Source organism: Diadema setosum, chromosome 1 (genome assembly GCF_964275005.1).
Source record: "Diadema setosum chromosome 1, eeDiaSeto1, whole genome shotgun sequence".
NCBI lineage: Eukaryota > Metazoa > Echinodermata > Echinoidea > Diadematoida > Diadematidae > Diadema > Diadema setosum.
The window spans coordinates 9,541,464-9,564,881 of NC_092685.1; the positions used below are offsets into that span (position 1 = coordinate 9,541,464).

General features: G+C 37.3%; 1 protein-coding gene across 1 annotated transcript in view; it reads left to right on the forward strand.

Annotated features, from left to right (window-relative positions):
• LOC140226670 (DNA repair protein RAD51 homolog 2-like) overlaps positions 1-23,418 on the forward strand; it is a 202,779-nt gene that overhangs the window by 358 nt on the left and 179,003 nt on the right. Inside the window, exons 2-7 of the mRNA XM_072307112.1 lie at positions 1,838-1,931; positions 2,447-2,560; positions 3,251-3,364; positions 6,493-6,629; positions 13,489-13,608; positions 14,733-14,916. Of these exons, the coding sequence (XP_072163213.1) occupies positions 1,848-1,931; positions 2,447-2,560; positions 3,251-3,364; positions 6,493-6,629; positions 13,489-13,608; positions 14,733-14,916 (753 nt within the window). The 5' untranslated portion in view covers positions 1,838-1,847. The remainder of the gene's footprint in view (positions 1-1,837; positions 1,932-2,446; positions 2,561-3,250; positions 3,365-6,492; positions 6,630-13,488; positions 13,609-14,732; positions 14,917-23,418) is intronic.

Genomic DNA, 23,418 nt, shown 5'->3' on the forward strand with positions numbered 1-23,418 from the left:
CAAATGCGAAAAGGAAGTCTGAATAAGGATAACTAGGGCAGCCGATAATTAACGTTAGTATGAAATTAACCATGTTAACAGGCTGGAGTGTGGTATGGGACTTATTTAGGGTAGGCACCTATAACACACGTTAGTGGGCAAAGACTGAGAGTCTTTGAGAGTATGTCACTTCTGATGACTGAAGTGTATCAGATCGCAGTCTTATTAGTCCGACCTGTGTTGGTCAACTATCGGGTCAATGTCAGACGTGTCACGCGTGATCTACATCGGATCACGCCTGACATATGTCTGACACTGACCTGATATAGTTGACCAACAAAAGTTGAAGTTGGAGTTTGACTTGTCAGACGTTTGGGGGGCGTTTCATCAACGTGTTCGGCGGAGGTTTTCACCGACAAATTTGCTATCAGCCAATCAGACACAAGAATTTCAGTAGCTTTTAACAGTTGTCGGTATAAATCACCGTCAAAAAGTTTCATGAAACGGTCCCCTGCAATCCAATACACTTCAGTTGATGGCTGGAAGCAAAAAATTTTGCTTCCGACGAGTGACCGATGAAACGGGATTATTTTAATTACCCAACATGTGTACCGGTACAGTGTTCCTGTGTCCATGGCAAAGATGGGTTGTAGCACGCCATGTACGAGGTATATGAACATCATAGCTCAAATTATAAAGATAGCGTACCTATAACTATGGCAAGATTCAAAATGAAAATTGCTGCGTTTATGTGCGTTTACGTTCTGCCATTATGGAAGGTTTTGATAAATTGGATACCGGTATTTTACTAACTAGGTTTTGCCAATCATACCTCCATTGATAGGGGCATGTGTTTTCAATAGCTTGACCAAGCACCTCTGCAATGTTTCATTAGTGCTTAAATTGAAATGGTTCTTTTGTTGCCCTCTACCAAGATTAAATAAAAAAAAAAACTCAAAAACTAAGGCCAAAGGGCCTACTAGTACTAGTACTAGGTAAATTACTACATTTTATATTGCTTTTCAGATATTTTTGTAACCTCGCAGCTATGTTAATTTCTGTGGGTAAAAATCACACATCATTCTAACATTATACGCACATGTTTCCCCGCAGTGTAGGGTTATTGGCCTTGTAGAGTGTGGTGTGGTAATGCCTTGTAAGCCTCGCATGTAGGCCTAGCAGTCTGAGCCAAATAAAAAGAAAAAAAGAAAAAAAAAATACAGCAACTGAGTATACTGTACAAATGGCAAATGAAATGATTATACGTTATTATTCAGGTAGAACGGGTAAATTCAGGTAAAACTACAAAGATATACTGGCATCTGAACAATGTAATCATTGATGTACACAGTACAATCTGCCTGTCAAATACATGTAGGCATACTGCTGGTAGACAAAACTTGTATGGTAATTTATGTCGATCATGAAAGTGGCACTCGAGCGAAGGTGAATGAATATTAACTTCTCATCTAGGTCTCTGCGCATGTTACCTTAATTCTGGTCAACATAGTCAACTGAGATTTTTTGACCTTGCAACAACCAGCAGGAGATATCAGAATGTTTACCTTCTGCATTGTCCTGTTTGTATAGAAGGTACTTTGAACAAGTCAAGTGTTATGATTACTGTAAAAGCAGAAAATTTTGCGGTGTGGAAATTTTTGTGCACGACCAGAAACTTGCGTGAAAATAAAGCACGCAAATATTTTTTCATATTATATGTACCATTATGTATTAATTGTCTTGATTCCACAGAATTGAAAACATGCAAAATTTATCTTGCTCGACAGATCGTGAAAAATTACTCGTGCAAAAATATCCACTTTTAAAGTATGTGACTATCTCATGTTATTTCAGACAGGTCTGTGATCATGGCAACCAGAAAAGTTCAGCGTCTTGGGCTTGAAGATGACATTGTGTCAAGACTAATCAGACACAAGGTTTTTACGTGCCAGGTGAGTTCTTTGGATACTTAAAATGATTTCATAGGTTGTGCCTAACAAATTTTCAGCATCTGTTGTTTGGTATTGAGATATTTCAGTTTAATGTTAATTGTTACTTGAAAGAAACTTGGTAAAAGTACCAGTGTGTCCCTTTCAAGAATCAGATATAGTCTTTTGTCAAGGTAAGGGACAAGATTTCTGAAATAGTCAATGCTCAGTAATGGATATTGCTGGAATTTAGTGCTTTCTCTGTAAAAGATGAGACCATGATATAATTATTATTTGCAATGAAAATGCAATAAATTGTCATATAATATATAGTAAGTTGTGAGCATTGAAATTGTGTTGTGTAAATTCATGTAGCAGCGTGAAGATAATTTAAACACGCTACATATAGTGTGTACATTGCTTCTAGATGGAAGTTGTGTGTGTTTGATATTTGTTTCCATCAGCGAATCTGTATTTTGAACTCAAGTGGTAATGAGGTGTACAGTGTAAGATTATCTTGTGCATATTATACCCTACAGGACTTACTGTGCAAGAACAGACTAGAACTGTTGAGGATATTCAACACTTGTGAGCCAAGAATACAGGAAGCAGTTGTCAAAGCCAGCCAAGCATGTGCTCCCACAAGCACAACGGTTAGTATGAAAATATTTTCAGAGAAGAGTTTGGAGGGCATACCGACTTGCTTCTCTTGTGACTGTCATATGACCTACACCACTTGCTGAAAACTCTTAATACATTGTTGATGAATCCAGTTAGTGTCCATTGAAGTCTACCTATTCCTATTTCACCACTGGGCTTGCTGTGTCAGAGATGTGTTTCTGTGTGTGTTTAATTCAATTCTTTTCACCAATATAAATTTTTGTGATAATGGCATTCCTGTGTGCAAAATATATGAGGGATATGGTGCAAGCACTGTAATCGTTTACTCCACACCACTGTATATGTGGAAATTTTCGCGGTGTTGAAATTTTCGGGCATTTCGCGCAATCAGAAACTAGCACGAAAATAAAAGCACGCAAATATTTTTGCTTGCCATATCTCCCTGTACTTGATGTCTTGATACCACGGAATTAAAAAAACGTGAAACTCTTCTTATCCGGCCGAGCGCGAAAAATTAGTCGCATGAAAATATCCACTTTTACAGTACTTGAATGGGTACTTTGAATTGCACATGTGATGCCTTTAACATTGTCATAAATTTGGTATTGTCAGCATTCAAATTGTCATTGATGCATGGACACCATCCAACTTTAAGCACATCTTTTTTGATAAAAGCCCAACCTGCTTTAATGATTTTTGATGTTGGAATATTTCCCATCCAGGCACTGTCTATGTATCAGCGTGGCACCAGCTCCACGCCAGCGTTCTTCCCCACATCTCTCAAAATCCTGGACCAACTCTTGCAAGGCGGTCTGATTTCAGGAACCATCACAGAGGTATTAGATACCAGCAATCAAAAGTATCTAAGTTGCCAATGTGGACCACAGTGCTCTCAAGAAATGTAAACATGCAAAGTAATATACGAAACATAGGGCTACCTTCAGCCACAAATAATGTATTCCCAACCCTCTCTGTTTTGCATTTTATGTGACATTCAACTACAGAAAAGCAGGAACAAATGGAAAATTTGAATGGACTGTGCTATGCACATCTTTTGTCATACTATCAATGTCAAAGGTTCTCTCGTTCAGTGCAATAACTTTTATTTCACACAGCTATTTTTAGATTGTCTGTCTGTCTGTCTACAATGAATCTTGTCACAGTGACAGAATGATGATGAGTTTTCTCGATTCCTGGCCCAGTTATGGTACATGAGTGTAATTGTGTAATGTGCTGATAAGATTTTGGTCAGAAGGTCCAAGCCCACTGATCTTTGGGAAAAACTGATTTTTTTTCCCTTTTTTTCCTTTTTTTTTTTTTTTTTTGAGGGGGGGGGGGGGTAAAGTTTAGCCAAGTCCATCGAATGGTATGAAATATACCAATACTGCATCTACATTGCCTAAAAAATTTGTACCGGTGTTGCACTGAGACATTGCCTACAGTAGGTGTAACACTGCAACACTTCCATTACAAATGCATTAACATTGCTCACATTGTCTTGAAATAATTGCGGTGCACTCCTGTTATAGAGCATTCACATTGTCATGTTTCTCCCGCAGTAGAGCACATGCTGTAATCATTGCCACTTGTCACGTGGGAGCGTTGCCCTAAAATGAATAATAAGAATACAAAAAAAAAAAGATCCTGCAAAAATTTATGTTGAGAAACTATGCACGCACAAAAACATAGAATACACACGATATATACATTCGTGAATTGGTTTTCAGCAGTTCTCGTTGCAGCACACCATTGATCTCTTCTCTGAGATCCATGAGCGCAGTGCAAATAAAACCTGATGGGCGTTGATCAGGCTTGCGATGTATTGCGTACTTTACTTAAAGGACAAGTCCACCTTCATATACATGTGGATTGAGTGAATGCAGCAATATTAGTAGAACACATCAGTGAAAGTTTGGGGAAAATCTGACAGTCCGTTATGAAGTTATGAATTTTTAAAGCATCTGCTGAATGAGGAGACTACTACGGTGTATGATGTCACATGCGTACAACGGTATAAGGAAAATAAAAAGAGAATTTTAAAAAACTTTGTTTTTTGAATAAAGTGCACATTTCTTCGACTCGTTACTGACATATGTTAAGGGAAATATTATTCCCCTTGCCTTCTGAAAGAGAGACGTCGAGTGTTCTTTTGTTATGCGAGAAAAGTGAAAATATGTTGAATTTTCTTTGTAGTTTCTTTATATCGTTGTACTCATGTGACATCACAAGCTATAGTAGTCTTCTCATCCAGCCGTGACTGAGCAGAAGCTTCAAAAATTCATAACTTTTGAACGGATTGTCCGATTTTCCTCAAACTCTCAGCGATGTGCTCTACTAATATTGCTGCATTCACTCAACCCACATGTCTATGAAGGTGAACTTGTTCGTTAATATGAATAACCAAACTTTTCTTGTAAAACATGAATATTTTTTTTTTATTAGTTTCAGAGAACTAATTTTACATTGTTAGCTATATGTTCCAATATATTAAAAATGCCTTTCCTAGAAAAATGACCAGCCCCCTCAAGACTGTTAAAAGTAGCGTGAATGACCTTTTGAACTTTTTGCAACGGAGTCGAACCGGGAAGCATTCACACCGCCATCTGTCATGGTGCAACACCGATGTTGCAATGGGACGCACCCTAGTAACAGAATATTACAGGACTGTACCATGATGCACCACACCATTGTAGTCTGTGATGGAGTGTGCGCCTTCACATTACCATCCGTCCCGGTGCAACTGCAGTTTAACACCGATACAACACTGGAACTTTGGGCAATGTGAATGTACGATGTATGAAAAATTATGTTAGACAGTTGTACAGTAGAACCTCGCTATAACAATGTCAGATAAAGCAAGATGCCTGATATAACAAGGTGTTTTGCAGATCCCATTCCTTTCATATTCTTTTATCTTTATTCTTGATAAAACAAGATTCCTGATGTAACGAAATTCCAGTGGTCCCAAGCAGCTCATGATATATGTGACCCTGCATCACAAACAAACAGAAAGTCGCCAGACATGAAATTTTAGTTAAGAGCATATTCTGAAAGAGCAGACTTTAAGCTTTAAAATGATGTATAACTCAAATCAAATGGACTCTCCTAACCTATCTAGATATTGGAAAGAAAGCACACACTCGGGAAAAGTGTGAACTGAGAAAAGAGGCTCTGAAGTACAGTGTCTATTCAAGCGCTAAATCTTTACCAAGCTGTGCTGGCTGTGCGATGAATGGGACAAAAACAGGATGTAAACCACCAGAGTAACAACAATGAAGGGATTATTAGATTAAAGTGAAATTTAGCATGCCTTATTAACACATTCTGTCCATAATTAATGCCAACTTTCAAAAACAGTAGCATCATCCTTTCAAAAGTTATTAGAGTTGAAAGTGAAGAGTGTGTACAAGGTTTTTAGGAAATGAAAAGGGGAAGCTAAAGACACACCTAATCATGCTATTCTACCAAAAATGTTCAAGATAAACTGCTAAAAAACACACTTTCCTGGCCATTTTATGATCCCAAATTTTGGCATCATGTAGAAGAAGACTTGCTCTTTCAGAAAAAGTGAAAAAGTCAAGATCGGTTAGGTTGACCCATTTCACCTATTTTCAGTCCTTGCACAAAATCAGTGTGTGCGACTTTTTGTTCATTTTGTGATGCACGGTCACATTTATAATGAGGTTCCTCTGTATTTGCGAAATGATAAAGGTCAAAGGGCAAGGTTGGAGATCACGATACTTTGAAATGAAATGTCAAATTTCTTGTTGTAAGCTTTGATAGCAATGTTTTATAGTGATCGAATTGCAAAGGGGAACAACTAGACAATTATGACTTGTATTAGATGATTGGGGTGAAAGGTCAAAAGAACTGTTCAATTATCACTGTTCTTTATTCGTTATCAGTACGGTTTGTCCAGCACTTGAGACTCAAAAAGTCAAAACTCTTTGATCCTCTGTCCTAGATTGCCGGTCCACCAGGCTGTGGTAAGACCCAGTTCTGTCTGATGCTGAGTGTCCTTGCCACTCTGCCTCAAACTCTTGGAGGGCTCAATGGTGCTGTCATGTACATAGACACAGAGTCAGCATTCAGTGCAGAAAGGTGGGTGCATCATTTAATAGGTAGCTGCTTAACCCGTTGAGGACGAGTCCCAAGTATACTCAGGCAGGTGTTTATGGGAAGTGTGTGTTGTAGCATAATCAGTCGGTCCTCAACGGGTAAGGTATGATAGAGGCCAAGATACATGTGTTTCAACCATTGTTTCGGCAATGAAAGGGGAGAGTTCCACAGTATCATTCTGAAATGACTTAGAGTGGATTAAGCACTCTCATTTAAATGTAGATGTCTGATGTCACTAGCATCATATATGAATAAAGCAATCCCTATAAGTTCCCCCCTCCTTCCCTTACTGACACCATTCCTCCCCTCCATTTTAGGCATCAGGTTGACTCCCCCCCCCCCCCCTTATATCCAAACCCCCCACCTACATAGACATCATTCTTCACCTGTTCTGCTTTGTGGCACCCTGCTTGTTACACCCCTCTTCCCTCCTCCCTCCCTCCCCTCCCCTCCCTTCCCCTCCTCCTCCTCCCTCTGCCTCAATTGCTTGCCTGGAATAACAGAGGGGGTGAGAGAAAGGCGGGGGAATCTTGACATTCCAGGACATCTGCCTTCCAGCCGTGAGGCTGTGCCTCTGAGATGTAAGGATGCATTACCAACAACCCAGGGGGGATGATCAAGGTAGTCCCATCATTATACTGCAAAATATACTGTCAGTGGAGATGCAGATGGGCATTAATGCTGTTGATTGCACACAAAGTTAAAGTCCTGTTTCAGATCATCTGACTGTATCTTGTTTCTGTTGTCAAACCTACTACACCATTAATCCTGTGTTTATTAAGTTTTTTTTTTAAAGGAAAATAACAAATAGAAAAAAAAAGACAATCCCCTCCCAGTAAACAGCAATTTAACAAAATTATAAAAGATTCTCTTACTCTCTTGATTAGTAAAACTTAAGCTCTTGATTTTGTTACAAGACAGAAAAGGTCACATAGCGTGGCCACAGGTCAGCCTGAAATGTTTTTACTCCGTGACTCAAATCAATACAAAAGAACATGTGAGTTGTCAGCCAACCCATAGGCAGTGTTCATTGTGAAGCATATATTTAATCCAGGTGGTATAAAAGTGGGGCATAAACCACAATGTGTTTTTTGTTGTTGTTGTTGTTGTTGTTGTTGTTGTTGTTCATTTACTCTGAATAATATGATACTGGCGTAGGTCTGTGTGCTAATTCCTATCACTGTGTGTATTGCTCTTTAGGGCCCCAAGACAGCTGTGTCCCATGTCCAGTAGTGGGACATCTTTCCTCAGAAAAACTTTGCCATAGCTTCCATCATCCGTTTAATGTCTGAGAGATGTACTCCCTGCACAGTTGCAAAATGACATCGGTGCATTTTCATTGGCAGCTGGCTTAATTTGTCGCAAGGACGTGATAGTGTCTCACTTTGCCGGAGAAGAGGCAACTGTATGCACACTCATGTTTACAATGACCTTATTACCCAACAGTGATGCTGTGCAGGAATGCTCCAATGTAGGCAATATGTCAAAACATGCAGGGAGACAGGGAGATAGAAATATATACAGATACTAGTAGATGAATTGATAGAAATATATATATATATATATTTGTGTGTGTGTGTGTGTGTGTGTGCGTGTGTGTGTATGTGTGTGTGTATGCATGTAGAGAGATAGAGAGATAGAAAAGTAGAAAAGGAGAGCTTTTGGGGCAAGTATAATTGTCGAGGTATATGTGTATGTTTATGTGTGTGTAGACCTAGTTGCGATCATTTTAAATTCAATTTTTTGTACCAGTGGTGGGAAAAAGCAACAAGATGATTGAAGCCACACCTGTTTGCATTTGAAGTAGATGGAAAATTTGTATATTCTGTAGATAAAATATTTGCAATATGAGGAAGTTTTTACCATTTAATGAGATGTAGAAGACAAGTTTGATTTTCCTTTGTAGTTCACTGATATTAGATATTTCTGTTTTAGCTTAGACATGAAAATATTTGCAGTTAAGTTTCTGTAATTGGAACTTTGTATTTCTGAGTCCAAAACATGTATTTAAGTGTGATTGCAACATTTTTTTGTTGTTGTTGTAATTACTCAGAATGCTCCTGATATTTCATGCTTGTGTACTAATTTTAGAAAGAATTATGTAAACTAAACTGAACAGGAGTCATGAATTCATACACATATTTTGATGGTGCGTCAGTTGAAACGCGTATATTGCAGTTTTTTTTTTAGTTCAATCAAAAGATATGTTGTTGTTTATTTCTCAATACTCTTGTCTTGTAATAATCGAACCATTGCTACCAACATTTTCCATGTGAATTATATCGTACTTTAACACAAAACAACAAAGCACACCCCCTACACACAGACACAGACACAGACACAGACACAGACGCAGACAGAGACAGGCAGACAGACACAAAGAATTCGCAAAGTAGAATAGCATGATTTGCAGTGCAAATTTTTGGCGTATGAGATGCTAGTTTTACCTTCATCTCTCCTATCCAAAGAAAAAAAAAAGAAAGAAAAAATCAACACTAGAGAGAGAAAGAGATGTCATGAATATGACAAGATATATGGACCACCCAAGTAACTGATGTCTTGGAGTAGACTAGTCATGTAACACAACTCTTCTTATGCAGCGGGGATGTCTGATAGTGTTTTCTGGGGGATGTGGCTGTGTGACTTCGGCCATGTGATAATGTCACTCCGGGCAATATTTCATGATCTGAATGTCTCGTGAAAGCCTTGAACATTCTATCAGGAGCACAGCCCAGCTTGAAGTCTGTGAAAATATGTTTGAAAGTAGAACAAACTAGTGAAAAAAAAAAGAGTTAATTGCCTTATCAAGCTGAGTGGAATAGCTATTAGAAGACGTCCATTCGTTTAGCCACCGCCGACATTCACCAGCATGGCACTTTAGTAGCTGTAAACTTACAAAATTGTGGTCACCAAGATAGATTCAATATGAAAATGAGTACAAAAACCAGGAGAAGTTCACTGCAAAGGGTAATCAAGGGGAAAAGGTAAGGTTGATGGATGGAGTGTGAACTTCCTCCAATATTTTTGATTGTGTAAACATGTTCAGTGAAAAAGCTGTCTTTTTTTTTTTTGGGGGGGGGGGAGGTTGTGATAATCTACACTCAACAAGGAAAGAAAGTAAACACTTTTTCGAGTTCATATTTCTCATAGAAGATTTTGATGAAAAACAGTGTATTATATACCATATTGAAGGTAATTTAATTGGCCATCAAGCTAGTAGGTTAATACAAAGGGAAACTTTACACATGAGTGAACACATTAATTTATGCCCTCCAAGGCACAAAAGTAAAAATTGCAAAATTTGACATGTCTTTCATTTGGCAAAGCCCTTTATGATAATGATGTTAAAAAAACCCAAAAAGTTTGACACAATGAGAGACATGAAATGAAATAGCAAACACAAGTTTTCATTCTCTTTATCTCTTTAAAACATCAAACAAAAAACAAAGTGGGAAACTAAAGGGGGAAAATAAGATATTTCTGTCAGCTTAAAGCCAAAACATAGTTCTGGTAAGCCTGCAAAATTGTCAAATTTCGCCCAAAAATGTACACGTATGCCTAAGAAATGTGTGGAATAACTCTGTGATGGCAAGATATTCGTTGGGTAACGACGAAAATGCGAAATATTCACCAAAAATGTTTGCATCTCAGAACTTCCCCGATTGGGGTCAGGCTAACTCGGACAACTCGGCCCCGCCATCAAAATGAGGCCGAGTTGTCCCTCTGGATTATACATTGTTGTACTATGGGAGCGCTTCTTGTTCTGGCTGGTCGCAGTTATTGGCCGAGTTGAAACAGCACGCGCATCAAAGAATTTCTTTGGCGCGCATGCAGAATTAATGTGCGCCTATCAAACACCTATGTATAGAATATGGCGATCACGAACTGGGTATAGATTGTCGGAAATAGGGCTGAGTTGTCCCCGAGACCGAGTTAACCTGGATCCTTCTGGAATAAAAGTCGGTATACTGACTTTTACTTTTGATCTCAAAATACTCCGAAACAACTCATCATCCCGGCAAATCACGTCAGACAGGTAAGTTTCTTGGTAGACTCTTTCGATATATTACAAGCAAATATGAAATAGTGTCAGATGGGTTCTCAAACTCTTACCAAAACTATGTTTTCATTTTAAACTTCAAACAACATAGGGAGTAATGGCATAAAGATGATTAAATAAACATAATTTCTTTATTTCACTCTTTTTACTTAATAATTTAAGGATTCATGAGATATATTTAAGAACCAAATATTATTTACAATTTTTATAATTTGAAAACAAGTTGAAATTTCTACCATTTTTATTAGTATTGCTTCTCCTTTTATTTCATTTGAATCTGGATTTGACCCAAGATTCTTCATTTTTCTTTCTTTTTGGCCTGTACTGATATTTTGGGCTTCAAAGATATTATAGAGATCAAAGATTTATTTTTGCAACTTAATACATGTATTTAATTTTGTTACATTTGTTTTTTGTTCTCATTGTTATATGGAAGAACACTTACGCATGGATGACAACTTGTTCTTTTGTGTAATTTTTGCTTTTGTGCATTGGAAAAAGAAGGAAAAAAAGGAAGGTGTTCACTCATGTGTACAGTCTCCCTTTTTATTGACCTACCAGGCCGATAGCCAATTAGATTACCTTCAATATGGTATATTATAATACATTAAATTTTAGCCAAACTTTCTATGGGAAATATAAACTTGAAAAAGTGTTTACTTTCTTCTTTTTTTTTGCTGAGTATGTCTGCTTAAAGTGTCTGTATCTGCTTAAAGTGTAATAGATGTCCATGTTGAATTTTCTCGTTCTATCTTTCTTTTCTTTGTAGGGACCCCTTGTGCTTTGTGATCATACATTATGAATAAACTTTTCACTGTCAAAATTGGTGTATTCAGAGGTTAATCTCGACATATATTTCAGATCTGTTTCATTTTCCATGTAATGTCTTTACTCTGACAATCTGCTGTAGTTCATGTACAAAGTTTACAAAAGTTTAATTTTGGCATGATGTAAAGTGATGTTGAGCAAGCCTCACTAGACTTTGTTTTTAGTGTATGTTTGTTTGTGTGTTACAAGTTTGTGTTAGCATTGTAATTGTAACCTTTTCTTTCCATACTTGTATGTATGTATGTATGTATCAAAAATATTTGAATGTATTTGTATGTATTAAAAATGTTTTCCATACTTTTGTAAGTAAGAAATGTTACATAGAAAAAAAGAAAGAAATGCAACTATCAAAAAAAAAAAAAATCCACACCATTCATTAGGCTAGTTTTCATGCTTGATTCAGTTCTCATGTGTTCTGTGAAAGGTGGAATTTTTTAGACATGTTCAGGTTCTTGCCCAGCTCTGACTGCTGTTCCTATGTGTCATGTTACTGTAATACCATCTTGGAATGAAACAAGAAAAAAAGAAGAAAGAACTCGTTATTCAAGAATTAAAAGTGTGTCAACAGCACACCTTTCATGCGGGTCAAGGAAGCAGTCCTTGTTTTCAAGACATTGAGAAGGTTTTAGAATGAAACTGAGCTTTACGTGACAGATATATCTGGTACATGTATTACAAATATCTGATTCACAGTGCCCATGTACCGTGCGCCAGATAATGTTAACTGTTACGTGAGAAAGGAGTGTAAGGAAATGCAAAGAAAAATAACAGGAAATGATGAAGGGTAAGGCATCATTAACTGAAAGTGTGAATAATTAAAAGTAAAACTAGATGCACAAGTGTTTTCATAGCAAATGTCATTTTCAGACAAAGTTTGGTAAAAATAGGGAGAGCTTGCAAAACAGGGTTTTTACTCCTTATGTCTTGCTCTTGAATTTATGAAAGGAGAATGTTACTTTGTATAAATGTAACTGTTCAGCCAGACTGATTACTGTCAAAGTAATTGTGGATATATTCCTCAGATTTACTCAATGCTTGCACCCCCTTCCCGACACTTTGAATTTCATTGGTTTTTGTTGTTGTTGTTGTTGTTGTTGTTTTTTTTAAAACTGAGGTGTATGTTAAGTTTAACATCTCCCGTGAACTTGGTTCTTTTATCCTGTTGAGGACAGTCTGATTTTGCTACAACATGCATTTCCCATAGACACCTGCCTGAGTATACTCGGGACTTGTCCTCAACGGGTTAATAACCTTTCCATACATGAAGGTTGTGTTGATGTGTTTAATCAATGTATTGCACATAGAGGGGAGGTAGTTGTGAGAGCACATTCCATCTGAAGGGAAAACTTTCAGACAAGAGTCTGTGAAGCTTATCATGATGAAGAAACACAAACCATGATGCTGCTGGCTCTGTCATGTTTGGCTGGATGTAAATGTCCTTGTTGAGCTCCTGGCAGTCACTTCAGTCAGATTAAAATATAACATATAAGCTGATACAGCTTTACATATAGATCATTTGTTGAAAATTCTATTGTATACATGGACTCCTGAGACAAGAGAATTTGCTTCACAGTTTACTCCAGTAGATATGAATATACTGCAACAAAAATAAGACAGTTATTATCATCTTTTCATTATTCTATTGTACACATCTACTCCTGAGACAAGAGAATTTGGCTCACAGTTTACTCCAGTTTTTTATACTGCAACAAAAGTAAGACAATTGTAATCATCTTTTCATCACCATTGTAAACCACTGGACTTTTCCCCAATGGGTAAATAAAGATTAAAGGCATTGTTACATAATTCAAATATTGGTGATATTGTAGCAAAATATCATTTAAAATTTTTGCTTATGATATGTTTTCCTATAATTTTTGTGCAGTTCTGTATACATGCCAAATGAGTCATATCTTGAATTTTCTCAGTTTCTCTCTGTTTCACATTTCATAGATTGGTAGAGATTGCGCAGTGTCGATTTCCTGATCAATTTTCTTCTGATGATCGCCTCATGGACCTAATCAACAGAGTGCATGTATCATTGGAGTCAACTTGCTCAGATTTATTGAACAGGTAAGAAGGAAGTTATTCACGAACGGCAAATTGATAGTGAGTCACATAAAAAAAAAAGCACAAATGACTGACAAATGCAGAGCAAATCATTATTTTTTTCCCCCAATATTTGTAAGAACTTGTTGCAACTGTATGTCACCCAGTGCATGCAGAAAATACCCTGATGATCGGCGAACATTTACATAGCACACCAGATGCCCTTGGGATGCAGACAGAATGCATAATCTTTCATTTAGTGTTTGGAAGGCAAGGCACAGTCTCAAGTATATTTACACCTTGCACTCAACCTCTGAAGGTTAAAATTTCACCTTTTCGTAATAAAGCTCAGGGTATTCTAGGATACTTGTTGCCTACTTGGGCACTGTGTGAGTACGGCGTTCCTCTGCCTTGCATTTTAAAGCCAGAACATGTGCTTACATCCTTAACCCATAATTTCACCCCTGTCTTGCTTACCTGAGCCAAAGGCTCAATGAACTACTGCAATCATTCATCGCGTTTCGTGTGTCATGCATCATACATAATACATAATTTTTACATTTTCAGCTTCTTCGTACAAACCCCATGACAAATTCTCACCACACTTGGCAGGTAGTATCCCCAGGGTGATAGGATCACAACTTCCCAGGGAAGGGGGAGGGGGGGGGGGGGGAAGAGAGCACAAAGTTCCCAAATTAAGGGATTAAAAAAAAAATAATCTTCTTCTCTAGAGCCACAAGTGGTAAAGCTAAGTTAATAAGTAAGGAGATTTGGTTTCTGTAGTTTCAAGTTTGTTCTTGGCAGATGTTTTGGTGCCCCCCCAAGAAAAAAAAAAAAATTGTGGCCCAATTTTCTCATGTTCATCTTCATTAAAACACATGGTCATATTTTTAACAATCTTGGCAGGTAGCTTCCTGAGGGTGGTAGGATTTCAATTTGTTCAGATATGTGCACCATGCCCTCCTTTGGCAGCTTAGGGCCCAATTTTCATATGTTCATCAGGAGTCGGTGCCTTTGAATGTTTCTGCAACAGGTGTATGACGCTATACAAATGATGTGTATAATCGTCATCATCATATTTGTTTTAGTACAATGAATGATAACAGTGAGATGAAGTCAAATAAATCCCACACTGTTTAAACCCTCAGACTTGAAGACTTAGAAGAGGATCTGATAGACAAGGGCATTCGACTCATCATCCTGGACTCTGTTGCATCCCTAGTCCGTAAGGAGTTTGACGGCAGAGTTGGTGGAAATCTTGTGGAGAGAACTAATGTACTCGCCAAGCAGGCAGCCATTTTGAAGTACTTGGCAGAGGACTTCTCGATACCTGTAAGTAAAGAAAACGCTCTTTACATTTCTTTCCATTGTGTGGAGATCTTTCCTGCTTTTAGTTCTAGTTCAAATCCCTTGGTCTTAAACTGTCAAAGAAGTATCTTGTTTAATGAGGATGGTTGTTTTCATGAGTATTATTCAGTAGTCTATTCCAAAAGAAATGGAAATCTAATTGCTAGTATTTGATGATGTAGTGTTTGAAAAAGCATTGCTTTGATTTTCATAATTTCTCATAGTGCTTGGATGTGTGATAGTGGATGGTGAACTGGAAGTTTGTTTTGTGTGTAAAGTATACAATTAGTGATCGCTGTTATTAGCTGTGACATATTTCAGTGTGTTCCTTATGTAAGATATGATTTTTCATTAAGGTTAAGTATAGAAAGATTAGAAGTGATGATAGTCTTTAAATTCCATGATACTTCGTTGATATATTTAAATATATAAATATATATATATATATATATGTATATGTATATATATATATATATATATATATATATATATGTATATATTTGCTGTTTGCTGAGCATAAGGAGTCATGTGAGATGAACTTTGAGTGGTTTGCATCCGACAAATATATCCAACGTATGAGGTCGATAATCATTTTTACCTTGCTCTCTACAAGAACTGATGTGCAACTGCATGGTTGCATTGATACTGGCTCTTGCATGCACTGGGCTGTGGTTGGCTTATCATATAGGATTATAGAACGGATATAGAGAATCCTGCCATCTCATTGGTTGAGAGTCATAACAACAATTTTTACTGGCAGTACACTTGATCACTGGCGATGGATGCAGTAAACATGTTGTTGCGCTTACTTGTAACAAAGAGTTTGCGCACTTCGCAAGCATTTACGCACTTAGCAAGAGATGGCTTACTCTACTGGCATAGAGCGGGTTGGCACACTTGGCAAGATTTTCTCTCATCTGTCACTCATCGGAAGCAAAGTTTATTGCTTCCGGCCACCCATCGAAGTGTATCAGATCGCAGTCCGATGAATCCGACTTGTGTTGGTTCATTATCAGGTCAGTGTCAGACATGTCGGATGGTGATCCGATGAGGCACGATCGTCCAATGAAGATCAAGCGTGACATATCTGATACTCACCTGATAGTCAACCAACCAAGTTGGATGCATCGTACTGTGATCCGATACACTTCTGTGGGTGTCTGTAAGCAACAAACTTTGCTTCTGATGAGTGACCGATGAAAAAAAATCTCTGTGGAAGGGGGTATTAATGAAAATTTTCATGCACCAGTAATTACTGATGCATGGTTTTATCAATGGCAAAGCAAAAAAAAAGAAGGACATGCTAATTGTGAGAAATACAATAAAACAGTGGATTTTATTTCATTACTGAGTCAACTTGCAAAACCACCATGCCCATTGAAGTTGATGCAGTCATAGGACTTTGCACTAGGATGTTTGTATTACTGTAATTCATATTTGTCTATATATGTCTCTGTCATTGTGTGATATTTGTTTGTACTGTTATCATTTGGAAAGAATAATACAAAGTAATGGCTGTTAAAGTCGTCGCCGATGGTTTTCCAGTAATGCTGGCATGTATATTGGTAAATGAAGAAACAGTTTTAACCCGTTGAGGACGGTTTGATTTTGCTACAACACGCGTTTCCCATAGACACTTACCCGAGTATACTCGGGACTCGTCCTCAACGGGTTAACGATGCATACACATTAGATTAAATTATGTCATTACCTCACAGTTCTCCTTTTTATTCCTTTTAATGTTTATTGGATAAAATCAAGCAAAAAAAAAAAAATAATTACCAGAATCATAACATATAGTATGCAGGATTACACATACCAGCTATGTGTAATATAAAGACTGTACCCTAAAATGAGAAAAAAAGAAGAAGACATACATCAAAGTCTCCAGTTTTGAAAATGAAGAGCTGATTTATCATAGTTCTTATATTAACAGACACATATTTTTTTCCTAGTTAATGAAATTATTGTAGGGTAATTTGTCAATCAGTTGCATGTACTTCTTTTTGTTAAATGAAGTAAAGGAAAGAATAAATTGCATCCTTGACATCAACTATGAGATGTTTTTATGACTTAGTCGTGACAATGTTAAGGAGGAGTGGGTTACTGTTAATTGAATAATGGACTGAACTATGAAGTTGGAAACATTGAAGCATAATCAGCTCTCCATACCACAATGAAAGACAAAAGGTAAGGAATGTGTGTGGGTGTGTGTGAGTGTGTATGAGGGGATGGTGCTGTCACATTTATTTTCAAGGTGAAGACAGCCACTGGTTTGCACTCAGAATTTGAAAATGTCCAAAATGTTAAGGAATGTGGCATTAAATAAACATATATAATGGTACACCATGAGAATGAGACACTGCCTGTTCTCAGAAAGGGAGTTTGCTCCGTTCAGCAGTCAGTGAAAGAATGACCCTTTCTCTTCAAATTTCCCTCCAATTTTCCTCCCGGATCGTCATGTGACCATTGCCTGCCAATTTCCCTAACTGGCCACTTCCATTCTGTGTGAATGGGGTAGTCCCTCTCCAGAGGGACAAAAACTTTCCAACCTTTGAAAGACTTAAGAGAAAAAAAATCCTTAAACAATAGCCATGCCCTAGACTGTAGCGAGTTCATTCCATATGTCCTCTAAACTTAATGTTTACCCTACCTCCTGTGCAACAGTTCCTCACAACAAATATGTATTGAGATACATCAACAGGCGACTTATGAGATAATGTCAATTTCACCTTAATTGCTGTAAAAGTGGACATTTTCTTGCATTTTGTGTGAAAAGAAACTAGCCTGAAAATAAAAGCACACAATTTTATTTTTTTTTTGCTTTTTATGTAATACTATTTGATGTATTGATTCCTCTGAATTAAAAACACACAAAATTCATTGTACCTGGTGAAACATGACAAATTACTCACTTGAAAAACTCCACTTAACAGAAATTTGCATTTGCAGTTGCTGTTGATATCACTATATCTTGAATGTTCGTGAAACCTAGAAATTTTGTGATCTATGTTAAAAGTGTAGATGTGCTTTTCTCTTTTAATGTGGATACACACAATATGCATCAACATGCTCTCATAGATTGTACACATATATACAGCTTTGTGTCAGAAGATGACTTGATGGAAATCATTACCCAACTGTGCTTCAAGTTTTTGCATTGTTGATGCAGTATCAAATTGACAGTCCTTGCACATATTGCATTGTAACTTTTTACCATACTTTCAGTTCTCTGCATCTCTTGGTACTGTATCAATATACAAATAGTGAATGGTCATGAGTGTGATGTACAAGATTTTGCATGAGGTGAAAGATAGAGGCACTCTATTCAATGAGGCGAAGCTGAGTTGAAAAGTGCGCCTCATCTTTTCACCGAGTGCGAAATCTTGTTCCATTGCACGAGTAAAAACCATACAGTAATTATAACACCTCAGACGTCAACAGATGTGGTCCACACAGATTCTTCAATTTAGCACAGAAATGGCAAACCATTTTCTGTGAAAGGCGAATGAGTAGCTGCACAGTCACAGTCAGCTGTGTACACACGTACGCGAATCCGATCATTTGAAGTTGTTTAAAAAATGAGTGACAAAAGCATGTGCTTGTAAGCATGCTTGTAATTGTTGAGTGTGGGCAGCAAATGATTGTTTATTGTGACATCAGAGCCATGCAATGGAACAAAAACTTTGAGTCATTAGTGAGTTTAACATGTGAGTCAGTGGAAATTGGTGATGTCAACCATGCGCTGTCTATTTTTGCTCAAACAAAATTGCACGGCTGACAGCCACAGTGTGTGATGGTACTTTAAACTTAATGTCATGTGATGGACAGTCAACCAATCAAACAGACACATTCTTTTTAGATGTTGTATAAAGCAGCATACTGTCACTTTAATGTCTGAAGTGACATCATGTTTGTCTGTGGGTTGTTCGTGTTTTATCATTTATAAATGTCTCACCAGAGAAGACAAAAGTGTTCAAAGTCACGGTCATAAAACACTTACTGTCACTATCTCCATGTTGCTTTGGTCTTCATTCTCTCCTCAATTATGCGATGCATAAATGCCGGAAGGTGAAGTCCTACTTCCAGGGAATGGGAGCTTTTCGCAGGGAAAGGTTGGTAGGTGGATATGTGCCAATGCATTTTCCAGCTGCAATGTGCTGTTCTCTAGCTTCCCCCCCCCCCCCCTCCGTCAAATGCTACTTCACATGCCTATAGAGGGCAGTATTCATTCCTGACCAGGTAGTTTGTCACGAATGAATCAAATCTTGTATCATGGTGAGTTGATATGTGTGTTTATGTGAATGTGCATGTGTGCATGTGTATTTGCATCGGTATGCATGTATACTGGACATTTACCTACATTGCACAATCTTTACCGTGTGTAACATCTTTTTCTAAAGCTTGTCTGTGTGATGATATTGGTTGATTGAATAATTTTAGCACTTTTGTCAGTAGTACTTCTGAATGTCACTATTCTATAGACAATACCTGTATGTTAATTGTTATGTGCCATGGATAACCATAATGTATGTTTGAGACTTAAAACCAACCAAGGGGAATTAGACTTTTTGAGATCAGCCACCAGAGTATCAGGTGGTTATGGCTTTGTTTCAAGAATATTTGAAGAAGTGAAGTCAGCAATGAGCTTCATAACAGTACATTAGAATAATAGTAATAATCAAGTGGACAATGAATAAGAATAAGGAAATCATAGAATAATTTCTTTTCCAAAATTAAGCAGGTAAAGATGCATTTTTGTTTTATATCTTTTTAACCAGAGGGCAGAAACTGGTATTGTTTTTTTTTTTTTAACTCATGAATAATATATTTGATCAGTTAAAAATAGTATGGCTGAATCAAGGCCTGATATTAGAAAAAAAAAGTGTAAACCAGCATTGTCAACTTTTGTTTATTTAGTGTGTAGGGTTAGTTTTGTTACGTGTGGCTGACATGTAGAAAAGGTATTGCCTTTAGTTAGTTTAGTTTTGTTTCTTATGTTTTTTATTAATCTGCTTCTGCTCATCACATATATTTTGTGAAATTTAAGAATTGTAATCTTTTAGTTGTTTGTAAGTTTAACTTCACAATGAAAAGAAAGGAGAAAAAAGAGTCACTTCTGTTTGATATCATATCAATGGGGCAGCTGTATGAAGCTCCCATCTGCCCACTCTTCCAAGAAATGAGCCACATATCCAGGATAGAATGTCAATGAGTAGAATGTGTCCTAAATTCTCAGCGGAAAGGTCTGCACATTTTGGATCTTTTTAATGATCTGCATTAATTATTTTCTCTTGCTTATTATTCCCCGACATTTGAGCAGACTTACACACAAAAAATGAGATTGTGTAATATGACGCAAGTAGGTGTCATACTGAGAGAAATCTTTCAATGATCAAGCAATTTCTGCAACACTGTGGAATATTACAATTAAATCATTTCAGTTCTTTGCTGACAGGGCACTGAACTGAAAAGTAGTGAGCTGTCCTAATTCCTTGTGACTTGAACTTACTAGCATCGAGTAAAGCTGTAATAATCATAGCGCATGTGTTTGTGGGAGGTTGTCGCAGCCATGGACAGAATGCAAAGAACATAGAAGGAGATAGAATGGGAACCAAATTGAGGCTGTAAAATGTCTTACATTAGTCCTTGGTAGTCTGAGAAGCATTTTTAGGGCTCTCTATGTCATTACACATTGATGGGCTAGGGATGGCAGCAGCTTAGTAGTTGGCCTTTGGAGACTCACGGCCGTATGGTGCTTGTGTGTATATTATTAAATCATATGTGTGTAGGTGTAATTGTATAATCAAATGGCGTCTATCAGTAATATACCGTACTGTGTTTATGATCCAGTGTTAAAGGCATAGTTTACCATTTGCAGATGAAAGCATTAGTGCTTTAAAATAGTTCTAAAATGTGAGTTAGGGATAGAAACAACCACTGTCAAAATTTGAATCCGTATAATCGATGTTAAGTGTTGTTAAATACACAAAATGTGAACAATAGTTATAATAAAAATGTTTCCAGACTAAACCGTATACAGTTACGGTTTACTGAGAAAAACCCTGATATCTCCTTATATTTTAGGTTTTATTGCAAATATTTAATATGGTAGGATGTTTTATGATACAACATACCTACACATATGCATCAAATGTGATATCTTGAACATTTTTGAAATCACTGCTCCCAAAGGTAAACTGGACCTTTAAAGCATGATTACCTGGACAAGGAGACTTTGCAGTCCTTGTGGATCAGCAAACTGTGGGATATTTCGTGTAAACATTCTAGATTACCAACTAACACCCCCGCTCTTCCCCCTCCCCCCATGTGAGTCTTCTATTTCTCACCCACTATTATGTACCTGTTCATATAATCATTTGCACACGCTTGCATTTGCAAAATAAAAGAAGAAAAAAAAAGAAGCAAATCAGAAAGAGAGAGAACATTAGATAAAGCATTACCAATAATGGGAGAAGAAGAATGTGAACGTGTCTCATAAAAGGCAAGGAGAATGTGAGAAATCAAATGAATTCTTGATGAGTGTGTACATTTGATACTAGATTGAGATGCATAATCCAGATGTGTATGACTTTATTGCATATATATACAACGCTCGTCTCGTCTGTGCCCTTTACTCCTGTCTACCCTCGTGCATGCCACTGTTGCAACTTTATTTTTAGATGTCAGGAATAGGGAAAGGGCTACTTGTTAGTTTCCATCCGCGCTCGGTTGTTGCATCGTAGCGTCTCAGAGAAGTGTGTCACATGATGTACTGTGTATGGATTTCAAATGCATTCCTATGAACAGAGTTTTTCATTGACACCAAAATAATATTCTGAATCCCACACCTTCCAGGCTGTCATCAAAAACTGTGTTTCCAGCATTCTCCGTAGCATATATACATTCTTTATTCATTTTGAAAGAGGAACCTGCCAGGTTTTATCCATTTTCATGAATCTCTTTTGGGCCCATGCTTAATTAGCTTGTACAGTATATTGAATGCATTGGCACGACATGATGGAATAATCCCCTCACTACTCGGGGATACTTACTGTGCTAAATTAAGCCTCACTGACCTAGAAGTGAATAGCATGACAATTTGCTTTTGTATATGTGTCAATGTGGCACTTTAATTTGACAGCCTTTATGAGTACCCCGCAAGTGATAATGTGGCATGGTATTGTGGTTATAGTGAATTGATATCTTAATTAGATAAAGCAATAGAGTAAAAAAAAAAAACACCATATAGAATACATGTGCATCAGTGCAGGCATTGATGTAAGGGGGAAAAATGAAATCATTAATGATGATCAATTAACAAAGGACAATAAGTTATAGGTAAAAATGATCGAACTGCTGACTAGAATTCAGGAGAACTGAAAAGAAAAAAAAAAAGACCAAAACCACCCTTCGAGTTATATCAAACAGCAGAATATTGAACATAGTTTGCTTGAAACTATGCTTGAGTATGTATAAGGAAACTATGCATAAAGCAAGGAAGAGATTTGAAAGGCAGATATTAACAAACATACTGATGAACAAAATTTTGTTTGGAGAGTCTCAAATGTGAAGGAGAGAGGGAGATACGAGCAAAAAAAAGACAATGAAAGACATCGAGAGGGAGAGAGAGAGAGATGAAGAAATTCAGTAAACATGAGACAAGCTGTGATTGTCTATAGAACTTGCAGGCAAGTGAGCCAGGGCGTTTGTGCATGCCTGCTTCATGGGGATGCGCGAGACAGCAGATTGTGAAATTATATCTTAACTTTGACATTTTAGAGAGAAGGGAAGATGGGATATGGGCAAAAGAGTGCTTTCCCAGAAGCGCAATATAGTAAGTGCACATACATTTTGTCTTGCCGGCTTAGATAGGCTTCCATGCAGTCGATTTGGTGTGAGAAGAATGCAGCTGATTTTTACTACATGCTCAGGCATCTTGCACAAACAATTGGGCAGAAAAAATAAAATGGAGGCTGTAATGTGTCGGTTAATGATGTGCTATGCAGTAGCTAGGGAAGGTAAAAGAAGTGGTTTATCTGCATTTTCTGCTGTCAGCATTCAGCTCACTAGCTGTCTTTGTGAAGGACATAAAATAAATACACCCTATCTGCATATTTACTCTTAACAGTCTAATGTTTGCCCATATACTGTGTTTCACTCTATGTGCAGCCGGGCCTCTATGCTTTTCCACGTATTGTCTAGTGCAGAGGTACACACGCTTTTGTATGTAGTCATTTGTGTTCTGTAACATACCTCTTATGTTTCTATCATTGTTTTATGGTATCCCTTTTAATTTGTATGATTTTGTTTATTAGATGCTTTCAACACTTTTTTCACTGCAGTCAAGCATGAGGTAAAAATGACAATGTTGTGCTGAACCATACTAACATCACTATTGAAATGTAAGACCAGAACAATAATCATATATATTTTAGGTTATTTCTGATAGTGCACTAATTTTCATCAAGACTGTGTCCCCAACAT